This window comes from Lithobates pipiens, unplaced genomic scaffold (genome assembly GCF_037356315.1).
Source record: "Lithobates pipiens isolate NorthernLeopardFrog02 unplaced genomic scaffold, aLitPip1_a1.2 Scaffold_18, whole genome shotgun sequence".
Taxonomy (NCBI): domain Eukaryota; kingdom Metazoa; phylum Chordata; class Amphibia; order Anura; family Ranidae; genus Lithobates; species Lithobates pipiens.
In genome coordinates this window covers 477043639-477066681 of record NW_027507758.1, presented here as the reverse complement: position 1 = coordinate 477066681, position 23043 = coordinate 477043639, and the positions used below count along the sequence as shown (strand labels likewise).

Genomic DNA, 23043 nt, shown 5'->3' with positions numbered 1-23043 from the left:
TGATTGTTAGCGGATACAGACATACAATACAACTTGGACCAATACAATTACAGGCAAATACATGGATGAAACATACACAGTATGAGAGCCGTTTTACCAGCCAATGGATTTGTAATTCTGTCCATCCATTCCAGAGATTTACACAGCTCTTTTACACTACACAGCAGGTGGATCTCTCCACGCACGGTTAAGAAATGCAATGTCCTCTTTACTACCCAAGCCTGCTGATTAGACACAAAAAACCCCGCAAAAAAACAGCAGCAGACTGATAAGATCAGTGCCATGAGAAGGTCATCTGGCATCTAGGGCAAAGATGGCAAACTGCCGCCCCCCGGGCTAATATAAGCATGTGAAGCAAAATGTATGCAATGTTTGTGGCATGTGCTGAAATAGAAATTTGGACATTTGTGGAGGCAACATGGACTCTCGTGGTACGGTATAAACTTACAACAGTCAATTTACAAAAATACAAAAATATATACATTTATTATACACAATTGCACACATCATAAAAAGCCTTCAATAGTAGACAAATAACATTAGATGCTGCTAATCATGGAGCATCCACTTGTCTGACACCAATTGGAAGAACGTAAATAATATAATAAAGATCCCGCGCTGTTACACACAGAGATTTGTTGTTCCAGTTACACACTCTACATGTTGTTTCGGGGTTACCCCCTTTTTCAGGAGTATATTAGGTCAGAAAATGATCTACAAGAAAGCATATAAATCACATATACAGTATTAGAATCAAAAACACATAACTAATAACCAACCTTCATGGTATACAGGCATACCCCACTTTTAAGTACACATGGGGTTTATTTACTAAAGTTGGAAAGTGCAACATCAGGCTGACTTCTGCATAGAAACCAATGAGCTTCCAGGTTTTATTACAAACGCTTAGAAGCTCATTGGTTTCTATGCAGAAGTGAGCCTGATTTTGCACTTTCCAGCTTTAGTAAATAAATCCCATTGTGTACTGAAAAGTGGGGTATGCCTGTACTGTCATGCATCTAAAATCAATAAACATAGAGTCTACTATGCCCCTCAGTGTATCCCTCAATATTATCGATTAAGCCCATGTGAAGTGGTTGATTTTGGAGAAAAAAAAAAAGAAGCTCACCCACATTGACACCATAAATTTGGGCATCACAAAGCCAAAGATTAGCAATCTCCCGGGTGAGTGCGGGACCCAGGAAAGGTGAAGTCACATAGAGAGAGACTGATGCATAAAAAAAGAAAATACTTTAAAAATAAAAGACTGATATTTAAAAAATATATTTTTTTTCCATAGGGTGGAGAAATCTATCTCACAACCATCATAATTCAGATAATTAAATTCAAAAGATACAATCATAGCATTTCAATTGGTGATACACACCTATGAAGTCTTCACTAAACAGTGCATGTAATTTGGGCGGGGAGAGAGTGTGTTATCCAAATGGATATTAAAGTCAGGTGTAGATGGAAATAGTCAAAGGAACCATCCAAAGCCACATATAAGTTCTATGCAATATATAAAAAGCATTAAAAAGGCTTGTTAAAATGGTTGAAACATCTTAGTACAGATCAAATCCTAATGAGAGTTATAAGAAACACCAACCTATCAGAGATCTCAAGGTCTAATGTCAGGATCACATTAAGCGGATTGGATATACTCAATAGGGATCAAGGAATGTTAACAATGAGATATTAAACAGTATCTCAGACAAACATCAGATCCACCAGAATCTGTGGACAACCAATTCATTAGAAGTGGTTCATACAGGGACACAAACAATAAGGATCATACCAGTCCATCAACTCCACAGACTGTCTCTCCATCGCCATGCAAACTGCCACAAGGAACATCTGAAAAATCAGTTCCCCTTAAATACCATAAGATACACCTGATTCCTATCCGTTAAGACGTCATTAGTGTGTGCCAAGGCGCCACAATATGGCATGAACGGATCCGACACCAGCCTATGCATGTGGACATGCGCAGTACTGCACAACGATTTGTAACTGTGATGCACAAAAAACAAAAATGTCAGCCCATCCACAAGTCTGATATCTGTGTGCACCATCTAGTGGATCCACTAGATAGTGCACACAGACATCAGACTTGTGGATGGGCCAACGTTTTTGTTTTTTGTGTGTCACAGTTACAAATCGTTGTGCAGTACTGCACAGTCTAGAGTTGTATCCGTTGATGTCATATTGCGGCACCTCGGCGCACGCTAATGACGTCTTAATGGATGGGAATCAGGTGTATCTTACGGTATTTAAGGGGAACTGATTTTTCAGATGTTCCTTGTGGCAGTTTACATGGCGATGGAGAGACAGTCTGTGGAGTTGATGGACTGGTATGTGTCTTGTTATATGTGCTGGTATGATCCTTATGTTGTGTCTCTGTATGAACCACTTCTAATGACTATAGTTGTCCACAGATTCTGGTGGATCTGGTGTTTGTCCGAGATCCAGTTTAATATCTCATTGTGAACATTCCTTGAAGCTTGGATCAATATTGAGTATATCCAATGCGCTTGATGTGATCCTGACATTAGACCTTGAGAACTCTGATAGGTTGGTGTTTCTTTTGATTACTCTCATTAGGATTTGATCTGTACTAAGATGTTTCAACCATTTTAACAACAAGCCTTTTTAATGCTTTTTATATACTGCATAGAACCTGTATGTGGCTTTGGATGGTTCCTTTGACTATTTCCATCTACAACTGACTTTAATATCCATTTGGATAACACACTCTCTCCCCGCCCAAATTACATGCACTGTTTAGTGAAGACTTCATAGGTGTGTATCACCAATTGAAATTGATGCTTTGATTGCATTTTTTTATTTAATTATCTGAATTATGATGGTTGTAAGATAGATTTCTCTACCCTATGGAAAAAAAATATATAAAAGATCAGTCTTTTATTTTTAAAGTATTTTCTTTTTTATGCAACAGTCTCTCTATGTGACTTCACTTTTCCTGATTCCCACACTCGCCCAGGAGATTGCCAATTTTTGCCCTTGGGACGCTTTGTGATGCCCAAAATTTATTTTTTGCTCCAAAATCAACCATTTCACAAATATTGAGGGATATACTGAGGGGCATATTAGACTCTATGTTTATTGATTTAAGATGCATGACAGTATACCATGAAAGTTGGTTATTAGTTATGTGTTTTTGATTCTAATACTGTATATTTGATTTATATGCTTTCTTGTAGATCATTTTCTGACTTAATATACTCCTGAAGGGGGTAACCCCCGAAACATGTAGAGCGTGTAACTGGAAGAACAAATCTCTGTGTGTAATAGTGTGGGTTTGTTATTACATTATCTAAGTTCTTCCAATTGGTGTCAGACAAGTGGATGCTCCATGATTAGCAGCATCTAATGTTATTTGTCTACCATTTAAGGCTTTTTATGATGTGTGTAATTGTGTATAATGTATATATTTTTGTAAGTTGATGTAAGTTTATACCATACCACGAGAGTCCATGTTGCCTCCACAAATGTTCAAATTTCTAATTAGTAATAGGACGAAGGTACATCATTTTTTTCATAATAAGTAGCGTTTCCATATATGTGCTGAAATAATATCAATAGTTATGATACACTGCAGCAGAAAAAAAAACGGAAGAGTTAAAATCAATGCACAAATATGGGGATAACAGTGGGGAAGAAAACAAAAATTGTCCCTGTGTCGATGGTGTCACTGGAAGGAAAAAATGCTCCTGTATGGGTGGTGTTACTGGAAGGAAAAAATGCTGTGTCAGTGGGGAAAGCTGTGGCATCACTGGCATCAGTCTGAGGAGGATTGTCATTGAGATGAAGGAGAGAAGGGCAGGTGAACTCTGAGGGGTGCATCATAGGTGTGCACAGCCTATTGCATTAGGGCGTTCACCCCAAAGCTCAAAAATATTTGCGAGCGTGTGCATGTGTATATACAGTATCATTTTTATTTTTATTATTTTTGTATAGTTTTTTTTAGGAGCCCTGTTAGGGGGCTTTGGTGATATATCAGGGGTCTATACATGGGGAATCTGCACTACACAGGGTGATTAGGGTGGAGGGAGGAGAAATCAAAACCTCTCTCCAGCAGCAGCAGCAGCAGCAGCAGCAGCAGCAGCTATCTACCACTGCTCCTTCTGACAGGAGTGACGCTGCAGTCACTCCTGTCACTAAGAAGTGGGATAAGCAGCCAGATCACCAGAGTGCACCTGCCCTCAACACAGCGCCCCTTCTTTCCTTGTCCCAGCCCTGGATAAGTTTATCCCTCTGTTCATTCTGCTCTCTTCTCCTATGAGTATGTTTCACTCAATGCCAGACCCTGATATTCATTCATTGGAGACCAAAGCCTCTATTGCCCACCGAAGTTCTGGCAGTCAAAGTAAAATTGTCGTCTGCTCCTTAATTTTCTGCAGCTCTGAGATGCTGCCACTAAGATTTGTTAAATGTCTGGGTGACATTTTCCATGCACATGATTGGATGATAGAAATCAGCAGAGCTTCTCTACATTCACCAAGTTGTGTAAATATGAGTGCAACTGAACTTGCAGAGTGCACAGTCTATTTGGTTTTAGTAAATAAACCCGGTGATTGATTTAAAAGACAAACACAGATACTTGCAAGGACCAAAAGGTATCTGCAATTCAGCACTGTAGTTACTGACAGTTTAGGCCAAATTAGGTTCACTTACAACCTACAACTACTCTAAAAGCCTCAAACCAACATCAGCTTCTTAGTGCAAGCACCAGGCACAGACAATTGCAGACACTGAACAGCTAACAGTAACTGATGTTTAGGTTTAACCGTCAGTACTGAGAAATCTAAAGCACATTTTAAACTAGAAATACTAACTACCACCTACAAATATGGACCGTCATTTGAGAATTTCTACTTACTTGTGTCCTGAAAGTCCACATCATTTCCATTGTAGGCATTGCGGAGACGATTTGTCATGATTTTCAGCTGCATGATCTGCTGACGGATGGTCATATCAGGCTTGGTAATATCTACGTCAATCTCAGGGTTATTTATTTGGTTGGCAAGGCCACTGCCCATCCGTTCTGGCATGTACCTAAAGCAAAACACAACTTATCACTATAAATGTCAGTAATACCAAACAATCTAACCAATACACAGCATTTTTGATGTTTGATCCATTAATTGCTACAGACTTAAGTGTACGTGCTTCTGCACTTCCAGTTTTCTCTTAGCCACCCTGCAAAGTATCACAAATACTTATTGAACCTGCCAATGAATTCCTCCTCATGCAGCTCCCTGTGATGGAGTGACAACACTGTTGCACTGCTCCTGAATTAAGAGCAATGTTGTCATTCTCATGTGCCTGCTTGCACTACAGTGGGATGAAAAAATATTGCTGATGCACAACCTGTCATTCAGCACCTAGCCATACCTAGTTCTGCCCACTTTTACAGAGCAGCGGTCGCCAACCAGTGGTCCATGGACCATGAGAAAATTTTGGTGGTCCTCAGGGGTTCTGCCGCAAGTCAACAATGTGGCTGATGCATACCAACCAATGTTTGCAGTGTTGTTCTCATTGCGCACTGACAGTCAATACTGCCAGTGCGCATTGATACCCGGATACCTCCTCTGTAGTTCCAGCTCCTGTGAACTCAGAGGGAGTCGCTGGGAGTAGTGCAGAGAGGGGGTGGTGAAGATAGAGTGGACTTCCAATGGCAGCGCTGATCATAGACTGTGGGAGGAAGCAAGGGCTTGAGCACATGGATGGATACGGAGGTGAGCTCCAATGCTGAGTCTGTGCAAGGCAGCAGTGTGGTGAAGAGTGCAGGGGTGAGGAAGAGGGGCAGAAACCCAAAGCATTGTGTGTATAAGGCATGTAAAATTTATGTTAGTGGTCTGAAAGGTTGGCAACCACTGTTCTTGAATGACAGCACTGCATCTGTTGCTAAAATCATTTCACTGTTAGCTGCATCATCTGGGTGGGGAGGCATGTGAGATACAAATAAAGGAGAATTTGGCTCAGTCTGGTTTTGTTGACTTTAGGAGGCTTGTACATCACATTTTAGGCTGTCGTACAGGAGCCTTCGGTTATACTTTAACCCTTTCAGTTTAGATATAATTTAATAATTGGTGTGTATGTGGGCCACCAATGACTTTACAGCCCCACAGCTGAAGCATTGAAACATTTGGTTGTGGTGGAACACTGCATAATGCTATAAATGTATATTGCTCTATGTGGATGGACCCTCAGTCACGTTATTTAGGTTTCCTGAACATGTCATGCCAAGATGATGTTTTAGAGCTGCTAGACAGAATGAATTACCTAGCTCGGGCCATTCCATTCCAGCACTTGTCTTCATTGCCTTGACCAGCAATAGTCTTTTCATTGCAGAATAAATTTGGTAATGATATCCAGTAATCCTGAATGTCACTGAGTGTCGCTTTTACATCTAATACCTACAAAAATAAATAGGATTAGATTTATAGGGTAAAGGAGCATGGTAGAATAATACAAAATCATTGATCTAATGACAGTACAGTATATAAATAGAAGATTTAACATGTTCCATATGGAAAGTAATTTGAACATCTAATCCCACTTTAACCAGACCTGAACAAAAAAATGGGGATAGGAAACACCTACCAATGTTGACTGTGTCCAAGCATTACCCTGAATAATTTATCTTTGTCTGGAATTTCTTCTAAAAAATAGCATTTTATTTCCTGGTATGTGAGGGAGCCTGGGCACCACTGTGCCTACAGCCTCATAAGTGTGAATCTGCAATTTGAGATCATCTTAGTCACTGCTGACTCTGACTACTGGTCAACTGACTCTTGGGGTGATATTTAGTGAAGTCACTACTGCACTGCTCACTGTTCTTTTGGGGGCTGCTGGAGAGGAAGCTGTATTGGAGTCATTCATTCTGTGGATCTGTGCTTTCTGTTGTTCCTGATCAATAGCCTCAACAGTCATCAGAGCACCAGTCACCAAGGCATCAGCTCTGACATGAAGAAGCAAAGCCCTACTCCTTTTCCAAAATGGCCATCCCGACATATGACATAGAGTGGAACAATGCTTTGCAAGTCAACATTGGGGAGATGATCAGCTGCAAGGAGCCTATGGGCAAGACTGGTTATCAGCTCTTTGTACATTGCTTGCCTTTTCCGAGCAAAGTCTTAACAGTTCAGGTCCTCTTTAAAATGACCATAAACCCACTAGGATACAGTCTACCAAAAGAATTCCAATAAAGCTCTGCCAGAGGAGTGGCGGGGGGTGGGGGGTAGAGAGCCAGGAGTGAAGACTGTGCAGCCCGTTCATCAACAGGCCATGGACCTGTACCAGTTCTTAGCCAGGGGGTTGGGGACCCCTGCATTAGTCAGATCTGCAGCCCCAGCACACCAGGCGAAATTCCCAGTGTGCCCTATGGCCAGTCCAGGCCTGACCCTGGGTCATTTTAACCAGTTGCCGACCGCCGCACGCCGATGTACGTCGGTACAATGGCACGGGCAGGCATAAGGACATACATGTACGTCCCTTGCCTCCCGCGGGTCGGGGGCCCGATCGGGCCCCCGCCCGGTGCCTGCGGCGGTCGGTATTCGTACGGGAGCGATCCCGGACGAGGGGACGGCCATTCATTCATGGCCACCCCCTCGCGATCGCTCCCGACGAATAGAAATCCCCGGTGACATCACTTCCTCTCCTGTAATGTAAACACAGGAGAGGAAGTGATGTATTCTCTCCTCCGTGTCGGTATTTTTCGTTCCGACACGGAGGAGAGCGGATCAGTAAGTTGCACCAACACTCTACACACACAGTAGAACATGCCAGGCACACTCACACCCCCCCTTTACCCCCCGATCACCCCCCCAATTACCCCTGCCCCCCAGTCACAGTGACACCAATGTCATTTTTTTTTTTTTTTTTTGCATTGGTGTCATTTGTGACTGTAATAACTGTTAGGGCAGTTAGAGTTAGCCCCCTTTAGTTCTAATGTACCCCCCTAACCCCCCCAATAAAGGTTTAACCCCGTGATCACCCCCCGTCGCCAGTGTCACTAAGGCTGGGTTCACATTGCAGCGGTTTATGAGAACGAATGTGATTCGCACCGCACTGCAGTGCAAATCACATCCGATCTCTGTGCGATTCGAGTTCAGCCATTCGCCGCACCCGCCGCACTCGCCACACCCGCCGCACCCGCCGCAAATTCGCACGGGACCCTTTTTTTGGCCCGCAGCAGAATCGGATCGCATGGGTGTTCACACCATGCGATCCGAGTTTGCAGATCGCACTGCGATATGCGAACTGATCTGGGGGTGTCAGTAACATTTCACTGACACTCCCAGCAGTTCGCATAGGGCAGTGTGAACTGCCGCCGGGAGGCATGCGATGCGGGAACCCGCCGCGCATTCGTGGCGTTTCCGCATCGCTCCAGTGTGAACCCAGCCTAATAAGCGATCATTTTTCTGATCGCCGTATTAGTGTCACAGGTGACGCTAGTTAGGCAGGTAGGTATTTAGGTTCGCCGCAGCTTTTTATAGCGCCAGGGACCCCCATATACTACCGCATAAAGCCCCCTGATTGCCCCCTAGTTAACCCTTTCACCTGTGATCACCATATAACTGTTACAGGTGACGCTGGTTGGTTAGTTATTTTTTTATAGTTTCAGGGCACCCGCCATTTATTACCTAATAAAGGTTTAACCCCCTGATCACCCGGCGGGTGTCATTTGTGACTAATAACTGTTAGGGCAGTTAGGGTTAGCCCCCTTTAGTTCTAAGGTACCCCCCTAACCCCCCCAATAAAGGTTTAACCCCGTGATCACCCCCCGTCGCCAGTGTCACTAAGGCTGGGTTCACATTGCAGCGGTTTGAGAACGGATGTGATTCGCACCGCACTGCAGTGCAAATCACATCCGATCTCTGTGCGATTCGAGTTCAGCCATTCGCCGCACCCGCCACACCCGCCGCACCCGCCGCAAATTCGCACGGGACCCTTTTTTTGGCCCGCAGCAGAATCGGATCGCATGGGTGTTCACACCATGCGATCCGAGTTTGCAGATCGCACTGCGATATGCGAACTGATCTGGGGGTGTCAGTAACATTTCACTGACACTCCCAGCAGTTCGCATAGGGCAGTGTGAACTGCCGCCGGGAGGCATGCGATGCGGGAACCCGCCGCGCATTCGTGGCGTTCCCGCATCGCTCCAGTGTGAACCCAGCCTAATAAGCGATCGTTTTTCTGATCGCTGTATTAGTGTCACAGGTGACGCTAGTTAGGCAGGTAGGTATTTAGGTTCGCCGCAGCTTTTTATAGCGCCAGGGACCCCCATATACTACCGCATAAAGCCCCCTGATTGCCCCCTAGTTAACCCTTTCACCAGTGATCACCATATAACTGTTACAGGTGACGCTGATTGGTTAGTTATTTTTTTTATAGTTTCAGGGCACCCGCCATTTATTACCTAGTCTCACTAGTGTACCCCTAAATTTAGGGGTGTCTACTTTCCAAAATGGGGTCATTTGGGGGGGGTTTGTGCCATCTTGGCATTTTATGGCCTTCAAAACTGTATTGCCCTTAGAAAGCCTGAAGGCGGTGCTTGGTTTTCGGGGCCCCGTACGCGGCTAGGCTCCCAAAAAGTCCCACATATGTGGTATCCCCGTACTCAGGAGAAGCAGCAGAATTTATTTTGGGGTGTCATTTCACATATGCCCATGGCATGCGTGAGCAATATATCATTTAGTGACAACTTTGTGAAAAAAAAAAAAAAAAAAAAAAAGTTTGTAATTTTCCCGCAACTTGTGGCAAAATATAAAATATTCCATGGACTCAACATGCCTCTCAGCAAATAGCTTGGGGTGTCTACTTTCTAAAATGGGGTCATTTGTGGGGGTTTTGTGCCATCTTGGCATTTTATGGCCTTCAAAACTGTAATAGGTAGTGAGAAGTGAACTCAAAAATTTACGCCCTTAGAAAGCCTGAAGGCGGTGCTTGGTTTTCGGGGCCCCGTACGCGGCTAGGCTCCCAAAAAGTCCCACATATGTGGTATCCCCGTACTCAGGAGAAGCAGCAGAATTTATTTTGGGGTGTCATTTCACATATGCCCATGGCATGTGTGAGCAATATATCATTTAGTGACAACTTTGTGAAAAAAAAAAAAAAAAAAAAAAAGTTTGTAATTTTCCCGCAACTTGTGGCAAAATATAAAATATTCCATGAACTCAACATGCCTCTCAGCAAATAGCTTGGGGTGTCTACTTTCTAAAATGGGGTCATTTGTGGGGGTTTTGTGCCATCTTGGCATTTTATGGCCTTCAAAACTGTAATAGGTAGTGAGAAGTGAACTCAAAAATGTACGCCCTTAGAAAGCCTGAAGGCGGTGCTTGGTTTTCGGGGCCCCGTACGCGGCTAGGCTCCCAAAAAGTCCCACATATGTGGTATCCCCGTACTCAGGAGAAGCAGCAGAATTTATTTTGGGGTGTCATTTCACATACGCCCATAGCATGTGTGAGCAATATATCATTTAGTGACAACTTTGTGTAAAAAAAAAAAAAAAATTTTTTTTTTGTCATTATTCAATCGCTTGAGGCAAAAAAATAAAATATTCAATGGGCTCAACATGCCTCTTATCAATTTCCTTAGGGGGTCTACTTTCCAAAATGGGGTCATTTGGGGGGGTTTTGTACTGCCCTGCCATTTTAGCACCTCAAGAAATGAGATAGGCAGTCGTAAACTAAAAGCTGCGTAAATTCCAGAAAACGTACCTTAGTTTGTAGATGTGACAACTTTTGCGCAAACCAATAAATATACAATTATTGACTTTTTTTTTACCAAAGACATGTGGCTGAATACATTTTGGCCTAAATGTATGACTAAAATTGAGTTTATTGGATTTTTCTAATAACAAAAAGTAGAAAATATCATTTTTTTTCAAAATTTGCGGTCTTTTTACGTTTATATCGCAAAAAATAAAAATCGCAGAGGCAATCAAATACCATCAAAAGAAAGCTCTATTTGTGGGAAGAAAAGGACGCAAATTTTGTTTGGGTACAACATTGCATGACCGCGCAATTACCAGTTAAAGCAGCGCAGTGCCAAAGTGTAAAAAGACCTCTGGTCATTTACCAGCAAAATGGTCCGGTCTGAAAGTGGTTAAGACATAAGAATGTATTGTGAATATGTCTGGCATTCCTGCCTTCATCACTCACCAGGTTCTCCATGCTGGGCACTGTAGATTTATCTTCCTGGGCAGCCTTTCCCTTTCTCCGTCTCTCCTCTGTTTTGGGAGCCTTGCCACCCTTTTTGGGGTTTCCACAACTTTTAAACAACTGCGGAAATGAAAGAGACTCTTACTGTTAAGTCACAGAGTATGTAGCAAACGTTTTATCCACTAAAGCAATATACATGTATTAACATGGCTGATGGATTCTATGGTTTTATAATGTGAGAATCAATTCTGCGCTATGGAATAGATTAAAAATGTAACAGCTGACGTCACCGGATAATCTACCAATGAGTAGAATGATCAGCTAGATGGATAGTGGTGAGGCACTGCTCATGATATCATGCGTTTCAAGGGTTTTCATTTTCCTGGCCACTAAACTTGCATATCTTGTACTGTATCTCCAGCGATTTTTTTTTTAAATATGATGTCTAATGCAATCTCAATATATTGCCTGGAAATACCTTGTTGGTTATTAAATCCTTGTTCTCCTGCATGTAGGTTATAGCATCAGAAATCTTTATATGGATGGTTCCTACAATGTACTCCACTCCAGCAGCTCCATTAAACTTGCCCGCAACTAGCAATAAAGACTCTGAAAACCACAAGAAGAGATAACAATCATTTTATGGCTTGTATGTATACAATACATGTCATATGAGCTGAGGCTAATGTTAATGTCATCAGATCTAAATTTTGTTGTCCAAAGCTCTGGTTTTGGTTGGAGTTGTGCTCTCACCCCTGCAGTTTTTTGGCAATTACTTTACCGTTATAATAAAGTAATACATATATCAGGTTTTAAGAAAAAACAAGACTTTTTGGTAATATTGTCTTGCAAACATTTTTCTATTTTTTTTATGCAATCCATAGATAAAAACATAAAACCAAATTAAATCCCTTTTGTACTTTGATCAGTGTTACTGTAGATAAAAAGTATACATGTTATTCTAAAATGTGTCTTGTTATACTAAAATGATGTTACCGGTACAAAACATTGCAAAGTTTGTAATAACATTTTATTTTCATTACAGATTAACTAAATGCTTTTTTCTAATTAGTGATACAAAAAACAAAAACAAATGTTTAAACAATCAGAAAAACAAGACAAGAAAACAAGAAAACAAGAAAAAAAAAGAAGAAATAGACAAGAACAAATCAGCAGGACAAAAAAAGCTAAAAGGATAAGTAAAATAAGGTGTTAATTAGGGATTATATATAATTTTTTTTTTACCAGACATCATATGCAATAGTAGTGGAAGTATGGCAGAAGGACACAGTATTTTTTTTTTTTTTACAAATGTGGCATGCCAAATGTCCACAACGGCCTAATGTTGAATCTTGACATTCCTTCTGGAAACATTTTCATTACTAATATTCCATATACAGATATGTAGCCACTAGAAGGCACACCTATCGATATGTTTAGCAACATAATTGGCATCCCTGTACTTTATAAGAGTCTTTCCAAAATTCTGGACACCCTACCACCCAAAATAAAATGGTTGTATTTGCCTTGGAGTGTTTTATTAGAGTATTCCTACCATGAGAAATATACAGTATAAAGTGCTGCCATTTTGCGCCTACTGAACATACTAATTGCCTGGATGTATCCGGCTTCAACACTTTTTGAGTCACATAACTAGAGCAAACAAAAGTCAGAGAAATGTCAGGATTCCTCATTACACTTTGGGTCCGAGAGTCAGAAAGCATTGATGCCCAATGGTAAGAGCTTAACTCCATTTGTGAATGAAAAATCTTTTCCTCTACTCACCAATCAGATTTCTCCATTCAGAGTCCAAATCTGCCTGATTAGCCAGACATCCCTGCATGACATTCCAGCAGTAGTTATCGCACAGCTTTGTATTAGCATGACCCCGGCACAATGGACAGTACAACAGTTTCATGACTTCGCGTGTGCATTCTCTGCTCATAGGAACCTGTAGGTAGGAGACATTTTAACAAACATTTTCAATCCACATGAATTTTGTTGGATTATTATTAATAATAGTACTATTGATTTAAATCAGCAAACAGAGGTTAACAGGCCCACCAACAACCAACTTCTTACCAATAGAAAAAGAGGAGCAAACAGAGAAAGCTCTCACAATCCTGCTTGGAGGACCTTCCTACCAGGGTCATTGTCTGCCAAGGACTGAGCATTCACATCGTAAAATTTGGCAAATGTATATGCCTAAGACCAAGTAGCAGCCTTACAGACCTGGGAAGCAGAGACTGGAAGCTGAAAAGCCCACAGAGCACCAAAACTTCGGGTTGAGTGAGCCTTCACAGGAAAGGGAGAAACTTCCCCTTCAGGTTGTCTGCCTGAGTAATGATTTAGCAAATTCAGACAGCAATTGTGGGTCTAGAGGCAGTCTGTCCCTTTTGGGAACCCTCAGGTAACACAAACAGAGCATCAGAATGACAAATTGAGGCTGTGAATAGACTCATACAGCCCTACTTACATGTTTAGGAGCTGGACAAAAGGAAGGCAACAATATGTTCTGGTTTAAATGAAATGCTGAGACCACCTTAGGGAGAAGGGAGTTCTGAGGACAAGCTTGCCCTTGAGGAGGATAACTGCAGCTGCTCTGGAGCACTGAGTCTTAGCAGTCAAACACAGTTTTAAACCTTTATATTGTGTTTTAAAGTAGAAAACAGTCTCTGCTGACATCACCAGGGTCCTTCTACTGGGTAGAAACTAGGCGCTACCACTTTTGAGAGAAGTGAAGAATGTAAACTTTTTGATGACTCAACAATGCGATCTTGTAATCCGTTTTTGTCTTTCCAGTATGGGTGCTTAACATCTGAGTTCCAGCCTCACGGTTACCTGCGTGATTCCCTAGATTCGTTCTTGGAGCTCTTTGGATTCCCTGGATCATTTTGGAAATCTGCTGATTGGACTATCCTCGCTTGATTGACTCATTGTCGCTGACATTCGAGTTCACTATTTCCAGTAAGAGTGTATACCCCTTATCTCAGGTGGAGGGCACGCTATCCCTGATGCTCTACATGCCCACTGAGGCCTTTGTACCCCAGTTCTGAGCAACAACCTTTCATGGTGGACTCCATATATGTTTACCATAGGATTGTTTCACCTTTGGGACTTTCTCACCTGTGTGTCTACTCATTATATACATGTTCTGTTTTATATTCATTATATTTGAGATTGATTTTTATCACAAAGTTTTTATTATTTACACATAATACTTGATATATTGTTCAATGCTGGGAATGGAAGCGGTTATGCAGGTAAGAGTCAAACTTTGCTATTTGCCAGTTTCCAATTACCTTGAGGTAGAGTGTAACCCCAAGGTCTAAGAATTGACTCTTCTTTACAATTCAGAAAGGTACATTTTTAATGTAAAACTTTTGGAGTGTCTACCCTCTTTTTTTAAGGTCTAAGCAGTACAGTGCCTTAGAAAAAAGGGTAAACGCCCTAAAAGCATGTCTCAAAAATCTAACATAGTGTAAATAAAAAAAGTATCACGTGTGTTTTTGCGAGCGCAACAATGCAGTTTTAAATCTCCTTAACCATAATGGATAGCGTGGGGAATGGTCAGAACCTTTGTTGAGTTTTTACTGCTATCTGGGCTCCTTAAGATTTAACTAACTTTCTGTCACAATTGCGGTGGTTTTAATAGACAATGAGTAAGGAAAATCTGCAACAATGATAAGCTAGCAGGGTTGTAGCCTTTCTGTACTCTACTAAAAGAAAATATTTGTATTTTGTCTGTGCTGCTGTTGGAGGTTTTCCCCTCACTTCCTGTCTAGAGAAACAGTTTTCGCCATTAGAATAAGCAAGGCCCCAACAGAACCCCCCCCCCCCATCAAAAACTAAACAAAAAAAGTTTTTCCTAAACTTACACTTTATGGGTGGATTTTTGGCTCGGAAAGCGACAAATGGAAAGCAGAAATAAGATCCCGTAATGACAGAAGCACACGAGAAGTCTCGAAGACCAAAGTGTGATTAGAAAGTGGGGAAATGTCTTGAAATGGGTGAGACTAGGACTGGAGGGGCAAGGTTTGACAGAGCTTTGTAGGCTGACATTATAAAGTTGTGTAGCGGCGGCTCCTGAAGAGCACGCGCTATGCGTTTTTCAAAGTTAAAGTTATGCCTGAACTGGTTTGGTTTGGGTACAATTGTCTAAATTAGACTTTGGCATCAGTTTGACTGGACTGTGAGATGTTCAGCCTGGCCACAGGGGGCACTGTCTCTTCTGGCAGGCATGGAGCTATGGTCTGGTTAGGTGCTTAAGTTACTCTCTCTCGGAGCCTGCCCAGTGGGAGTGGCGCTCTCACTGTGCTTTCTGGGAGAGGGTATTTCAGATGCGGACATCACGTTGTTCGGGGTTCCGGTCCAGAATGATGTACTAACTTCATGGTCCTAGTCCTCCTGACCAGCCCTCAGGAAGGCTATGGCCTGGGGTACGGATCCACCTGATTTTGATGTCTCGTGGCTGGCTAGCCCTAGGCAAGGAAACTAAAGGAGGATTCTGAGGTGGTTGGGTGCCGTCTCCGGTTTGGGAGAGACCCAGTGACTTCAATCATTCCAGTGGAGGACTCTTCAGAATGATGTACTGACTTCATAGTCCTGGTCCTCCTGACCAGCCCCCAGGAAGGCTATGGCCTGGGGTGCGGATCCACCCGATTTTGATGTCTCGGGGCTGGCTAGCATGAGGCAAGGAAACTAAAGGAGTATTCTCAGGTGGTTGGGTGCAGTCTCCGGTTTGGGAGAGACCCTGTGACTTCAAGCAATCCAGAGGACTCTTCAGAAGAAGACCACGTACGGGTTGGTTTCTTAGTAAGAGCCTGGAAGGGCTGAAGTACCCAAGAGAATCTGGTCTCGTGGATATCGCCAAGCTGGCTGAAAGATCCAGGTATCCTACGAGTGTTCTTCAAGTTTAGTTTTCCTACGTGTTCTACAACAACGTCTGTGGCAGAGACATTATCTTGTACGTTCTACAACAACGTCTGTGGCAGAGACTTGTTCCTGAGTAAGCACCTTGTTGGCTGCTAGGCCTTGTGAGAGAAGGACTGTCCAACTTGAGTGAACATCCAGTTGCGAATGGCTATTCTCTGGATGCAGTCAAAGTAAGCAAGTTCTTCAAAATTTTGACTTTGACACTAAGAGTACCTGAATTTCCTTTCCAACCCTCTGATCCCAATTTAAGAGACTGTTCATTGTCTATGTTTTGCAAATAAAATCCATTCAAGTGGATCTGTTGTCAGTCTCTCGAGTTACTGGGCCATCTACCACGGGACACCCCTAAACGTGAAACGAGGAGAACAGAAGGTAACGGTATGCCCAAATCTAACCAGCAGATCCTTAGGGGGTAGTGCTACACTTGAAATGTATTATATATCCAGTTGGCAGCAAATAAAGGGACAAGCAAGAGATTGGAAGAATAAGAGGAGAGGTGGGGGAGACCAAGGCATTATATTCCCCTATTTAGCTTCCATCACTAACACACATTTACCAATTAAAAGAAATGCAATTTTTAAGCCTGCAGGTGGCTGCAAAAAGCTGTTTTTTTAATGGACAAAAAGCAGATTACTATCGACTTGGTCTAACCTAATACAAGCCAGAAGTGCCATATTAGATTAGACTGCCTTGCAGTGCAGAAGATGCTGCATTTTGTCAAGAAGCCTTGTTAACTCCTCGGAGTGGTTCTCGTTACCTGTCACACTGTCAGAACATCATAACACACAAGGCTCAAATAACATATAATTTGGTGACGACCTGACAAATATCCTGGAACTGATCCACAGCCAGGGCTGGTGATGCCATTACAATGGTGTCATTACTGGGAATATGAGCAATATACCAGGCTTTAATATTCTGATTAGATTTTATTTATAGCCTTAATTCTACAACATCAATGTAATATTGCGTGCCCTAACCAGTATCCAAACAGTGGGCAGCACTCTATGTATCTTCACTGTGTCTGATCACTAAAATAACCAGTATGACTAATGAATTACTGATTTAACATGTATTCCCACCCAGATAAAAAAAAAATATAAAGTCATTACCCTCAAGGCATAACTATGCAAAGTTCCATTTTCAGCTGTGTTCCCTGAGCTAGTTATTCCTTATATCTCCTAATAAACCCCACTGATTCAATGTCATTACTAATAATGAAGCTCAGTAAATTATGTCTAAGATGAGTAACTGGCGCTATATAAAACCTGTATAATAGATAGAGAGATAGATAGAGAGATAGATAGAGAGATATATAGCTAGATAGATAGATAGATAGATAGATAGATAGATAGATAGATAGATAGATAGATAGATAGATAGATAGATAGATAGATGAAAGTGCAAAGAGGGAACATGGATATTCTAAACATCCAACCAAAACAGATCTCGTTTTTTTGTAGATGATTGTGAATTCAAACACATCTCCAGCCAGTCATAATTCTAGGGGACTCCAGCACTAAAATTTCCCTGCCAGGGGAACCTGGCTCACAATAACTAGTCGCATTTTTAATTCTGTACCTGTATGATTCTCATTGTCCCTGCTGCATCTCTGTATTCTAAATGGAAAATAAAGCAAGGAAAATAATATCCTATAGTAACGATTGTAGCAAGTATAGGGACCCAAGAATCTTTCCACGACTCCTCAAGAGGAAAAGGAAGACTGAGCAATTCAACCGCTCTAGTATTGGCTAGGCTAATCTGTTACTGCCTCCAGACCAAAATCACCCTTTCCCTGACTGTGCCTACACAGTAGATCCCTATAGACGTCTATGAGGCAATCAGGAGATTGGGTTGTCATCTCTGACAAGTTTAGGAGATATTCCCTGTACCTACAGGTAAGCCTTATTATAGGCTTACCTGTAGGTACAAGTGTCCAAGCAATGTTTACTACTACTTTAAAGGCAGTATCTCTACAAAGTACATATTACTAGGTATTTATGAATTGGGACACCCTGCAGCAGTCCCGCAATCACGCACAATGCACATGGTTGCGGTGGTCTGATAGGGGTTTAAAGGGTTAAAACAGATGGTGATTTAACACTGCCTCTCAATAGCCTCGGAAATTGCTCTTCAGAAGGAACTGCATATGTAAATGAGGCCTAACAGACCAAGATGTCTGGCAAAAATGGCTGTTAAAGTGTTCAAACAAACCATTACAATGGTCAGTTTTTATTCATTTGTTTGAAACTTTATCCCAAAAGGAAAAATATTGACAATGCTGCTGTCCAAAGGTGATTCTGTTGCTCCCCTATAGAATGGAGGGACCCAAAGACAGGAAGTGTGTTGCTGGCCAGATCACCCAGTGAAAATAAAGGGAAAAAAAACCTAAAAAATGGATCGTGTGTTATTTTTTTTGTGGGTGTTTTGAGTTTAATAGCACTACGATTTGTAAGAGATTTTAACATCTATGTAACCCATTTTCTTGGCAAAACTAAAAATAATGTTATATATACTTTTCCACTGTTTATATTAACCACTTTCAGACCACCGCACGCAGATGTACGTCCCTACTTTGAGGACAGATATCATTGTTATGGCAGTAGCTAGCTGCCATAACCCCGGTATCCCCATGGTCTGCCAGTGGACCGGTACAAGATAAATGTGGTCTCTGTGGCGGATTAGCCACAAGATCACTTTTATCTATGGCGGGAGAGGCCCCCCCCTCCTGCCGCGATCCGGTGCCCTCCGCCACTTACCAGAGCCGTCGGCAGCGGTGGAGGCAATCGCATCTGTCCCCTGGGCTGAATGTCCCCTGGGCTGAATGTCGCCTATGGAAATTTTTAAGGGTAGAGGTTTGTCGCCATTCCATGAGTGGGCGCAATATTGAAGCGTGACATGTTGGATATCAATTTTACTCAGCGTAACATTATCTTTCACAATATAAAAAAAAATTGGGCTAACTTTACTGATGTCTTATTTTTCAATTCAAAAAAGTGTATTTTTTAAAAAAAAAGTGCGCCTGTAAGACTGCTGCGCAAATACGGTGTGACAGAAAGTATTCCAACGACCGCCATTTTATTCTCTAGGGTGTTAGAAAAAAATTTATAATGTTTGGGGGTTCTAAGTAAATTTCTAGCAAAAAAAAAAAAAAATGTTTTTAACTTGTAAACACCACATCTAAAAAAGAGCCCCAGTCTTAAAGTGGTTAAAATATCAGGACTTTAGCGCTCCACCCCTGAACTGACTAGACACTGTTATTTAATTTGACCAATCTATAACATAGGGGCAGCCAGAAGAAACCACAAAAATGCAGAGGTGAACCAAGCATTGGGCACAAGTGTACCTCACGCTGAAGATTCTTCAGGCAAAGGTACAGTGGTTCCGGAAAGTATTCACACCGCTTCACTTTTTCCACATTTTGTTATGTTGCAGCCTTATTCCAAAATGGATTTAATTATTTTCCTCAAAGTTTTACAAACAATACCCCATAATAACAACATGAAAGAAGTTGGTTTGAAATCTTTGCAAATGTATTAAAAATAAAAAATGAAAACAAAATCACATGTACATAAGTATTCACAGCCTTTGCCACGACACTCAAAATTGAGCTCAGGTGCATCCTGTTTCCACTGATCGTCCTTAAGATGTTTCTACAACTTGATTGGAGTCCACCTGTGGTAAATTCAGTTGATTGGACATGATTGGGAAAGGCACACACCTATCTATAGGTTCCACAGTTAACAGTGCTTATCAGAGCACAAACCAAGCCATGAAGTCCAAGGAATTGTCTGTAGACCTCTGAGACAAGATTGTTTTGAGGCACAGATCTGAGGAAGGGTACAGAAACATTTCTTTAGCATTGAAGGTCCCAATGAGCACAGTGGCCTCCATCATACATAAATAGAACAGGTTTGGAACCACCAGGACTCTTCCTAGAGCGGGTTGCCTGGCCAAACTGAGAGATCGGGGGAGAAGGACCTTAGTCAAGGTGGTGACCAAGAACCTGATGGTCACTCTGGCAGAGCTCCAGCATTTCTCTGTGAAGAGAGGAGAACCTTCCAGAACAATCATCTCTGCAGCACTCCACCATTCAGACCTGTATGGTAGAGTGGGCAGACGGAAGCCACTCCTCGGTAAAAGGCACATGACAGCCAGCTTGGAGTTTGCCAAAAGGCACCCGAAGAACTCTGACCATGAGAGACAAAATTATCTGATCTGATGAGACAAAGATTGAACTCTTTGGTCTAAATGGCAAGCGTCATGTCTGGAGGAAACCAGGCACCTCTCATCACCTGGCCAATACATCCCTACAGTGAAGCATGGTGGTGGCAGCATCATGCTGTGGGGATGTTTTTCAGCTACGGGAACTGGGAGACTAGTCAGGATCGAGGGAAAGATCAATGCAGCAGTGTGCAGGGACATCCTTGATGAAAACCTGCTCCAGAGAGCTCTGGACCTCAGACTGGGATGAAGGTTCATCTTCCAACAGGACAACGATCCTAAGAACATAGCCAAGATAACAAAGGAGTGGCTACGGGACAACTCTGTGATTGTCCTTGAGTGACCTAGCCACAGCCCAGACTTGAACATCTCTGGAGAGATCTGAAAATGGCTGTGTACCGACGCTCCCCGTCCAACCTGATGGAGCTTGAGTGGTCCTCCAAAAAAGAAAGGGACAAACTGCCCAAAAATAGGTGTGCCAAGCTTGTAGCATCATGTTCAAAAAGTCTTGAGGCTGTAATTGGTGCCAAAGGTGCTTCAACAAAGTATTGAGCAAAGACTGTGAATACTTATGTACATGTGATTTTCTTTGTTTTTTATTTTTAATAAATTTGCAAAGATTTCAAACAAACTTCTTTCACTGTGTCATCATGGGGGATTGTTTGTAGAATTTTGAGGAGAATAATGAATTTAATCCATTTTGGAAAAAGGCTGCAACATAACAAAATGTGGAAAAAGTGAAGCACTGTGAATACTCTCCGGATGCACTGTATATCATTATTACAGAGAACAGTGGTGTGTGCAGCAGGACACGTATAAAAGACTTCTTTTCCAGGCAGCTTTTGTTTCTATTACAGTAGGTGTTAACTGGAAAACTTAAAAACATGTTTGATTGTATGAAGTAGATGTTCAATTGGTTTGTGAATCAACATAAGATGTGATGGGATTGCAAGAGATTGTGGTTACATACCTGGGTGACTTTCTTGACTATGTCTGCAGCAGCTGCTAGTCCTTGGACAAATGAACGGGCAGCAATAAATGCCCTGGTGGCTTTTAGTTTCATTTCCCGTGGAATGTCCCCAAATGGCTTAAGCTGGTCATACTGCTTCGCTAAACAGTCCAAATACTCGTAGGAAAAAGTGACCTGGGGATTCTGTGACTTGAAGACACGCTCCAGCAGGTGGCTCCAGAACTCTGTTAATGCCTCCTCTAAGTTAACTCCAGAGCCACGGTAATACTGACGCAGCTCGGAATACAAGTCTTTGAAAATCTTCCCATCGTTCTGGCTGTACAGCTCCCCATAACGATTAGGGAAAGTCTCCAGGAGCGTCTGCTCCGACTTATTCAACAAGTCCTGGAAGTATCCTGAAATGAGACATAAGGGGTTTTACAATATATTATAAGAAATTACCTAAATTGTTTATGAGATTACAATATTGTCCAATTAAAACTTACTATTCTGGGGCCTGCTGAAGAAAATAGCCATTTATTGCTTACAGTGATAACCCATCAAGCTATGGTTTCCCTTCAGTTATAACACTTAGGTATACAACATATCGATATTAAAATGGGGTGCTTAGTACACAACCCTGGCACCTGAGTGCTGTCTGATGCCTAGGCAACGGACAAGTTCTCGCTTGGTATAGTAGCATGCCAAGGAGGTAGCATCTGTCCTATCCAATAGGTTCCCCTGACTACCCCCGTAGCAGGAAGACAGAAACATGGGCCATTGGAAGCACTTTACATTGCCCTGCTTTTGAGTAATAGTGTGTGCAAGTCCTTAAGACAGATAGTCAGGAAGAGGCATTCTCACTAACAGATGTCTCAGATCCTACAGAAAAATACCCTTTAATATATGTATCACTCCATTCTATTTTACAAGTACTTCCTGTGACCTAGGAATTAATGATGTGTATACAGTTACTTATGTCTTACTACCGTATATACTCGAGTATAAGCCGAGATTTTCAGCCTCTTTTTTGAGGCTGAAAGTGCCCCCCTCGGCTTATACTCGAGTCATCGCCGTCTGCCTGCCCGATCAGCGCGTCGAGCAGACAGGCGGCGGCCATTCTACTATTCAAAAGCCGCGCCTCCCTGTCTGTGATAGGCGGAACACTCAATTTCCCAGCAGTCAGTGTTCCGCCTATCACGGACATCCGCTCATTCTCATACTACGGACGAGGATGAGAGGATGTCCGTGATAGGCGGAACACTGACTGCTGGGAAATTGAGTGTTCCGCCTATCACAGACAGGATGGCGCGGCTTTTGAACAGAGGAATGGCCGCCGTCTGTCAGACGAGGAGAGCATGGCACACAGAGGCTGCAGATTGGCACAGGTAGGCAGGGATGGACGGGACACAGCGACGGACGGGACACAGGGACGGACGGGACACAGGGACGGACGGGACACAGGGACGGACGGGACACAGGGACGGACGGGACACAGGGATGGACACAGGGACGGACGGGACACAGAAATGGACACAGGGATGGACACAGGGATGTCTCACCCTCGGCTTATACACAAGTCAATACGTTTCCCAGTTTTTTTGTGGTAAATTGGGGGCCTCGGCTTATATTCGGGTCGGCCTATACTCGAGTATATACGGTAAGTACAATTTATAAAATCAACCATTGTTATTATAGTCTGAAAAAATCCTAAATGACCTCTAACAATAGATTTACTGTACT

At 42.4% G+C, this 23043-nt stretch overlaps 1 protein-coding gene across 1 annotated transcript in view; it reads right to left on the bottom strand.

Moving 5' to 3' along the window:
• GPC1 (glypican 1) overlaps positions 1 to 23043 on the bottom strand; it is a 123701-nt gene that overhangs the window by 3221 nt on the left and 97437 nt on the right. Inside the window, exons 3-8 of the mRNA XM_077488357.1 lie at positions 21322 to 21716; positions 12978 to 13143; positions 11671 to 11801; positions 11193 to 11312; positions 6310 to 6443; positions 4904 to 5079 (exon numbers count right to left, since the gene is read on the bottom strand). Of these exons, the coding sequence (XP_077344483.1) occupies positions 4904 to 5079; positions 6310 to 6443; positions 11193 to 11312; positions 11671 to 11801; positions 12978 to 13143; positions 21322 to 21716 (1122 nt within the window). The remainder of the gene's footprint in view (positions 1 to 4903; positions 5080 to 6309; positions 6444 to 11192; positions 11313 to 11670; positions 11802 to 12977; positions 13144 to 21321; positions 21717 to 23043) is intronic.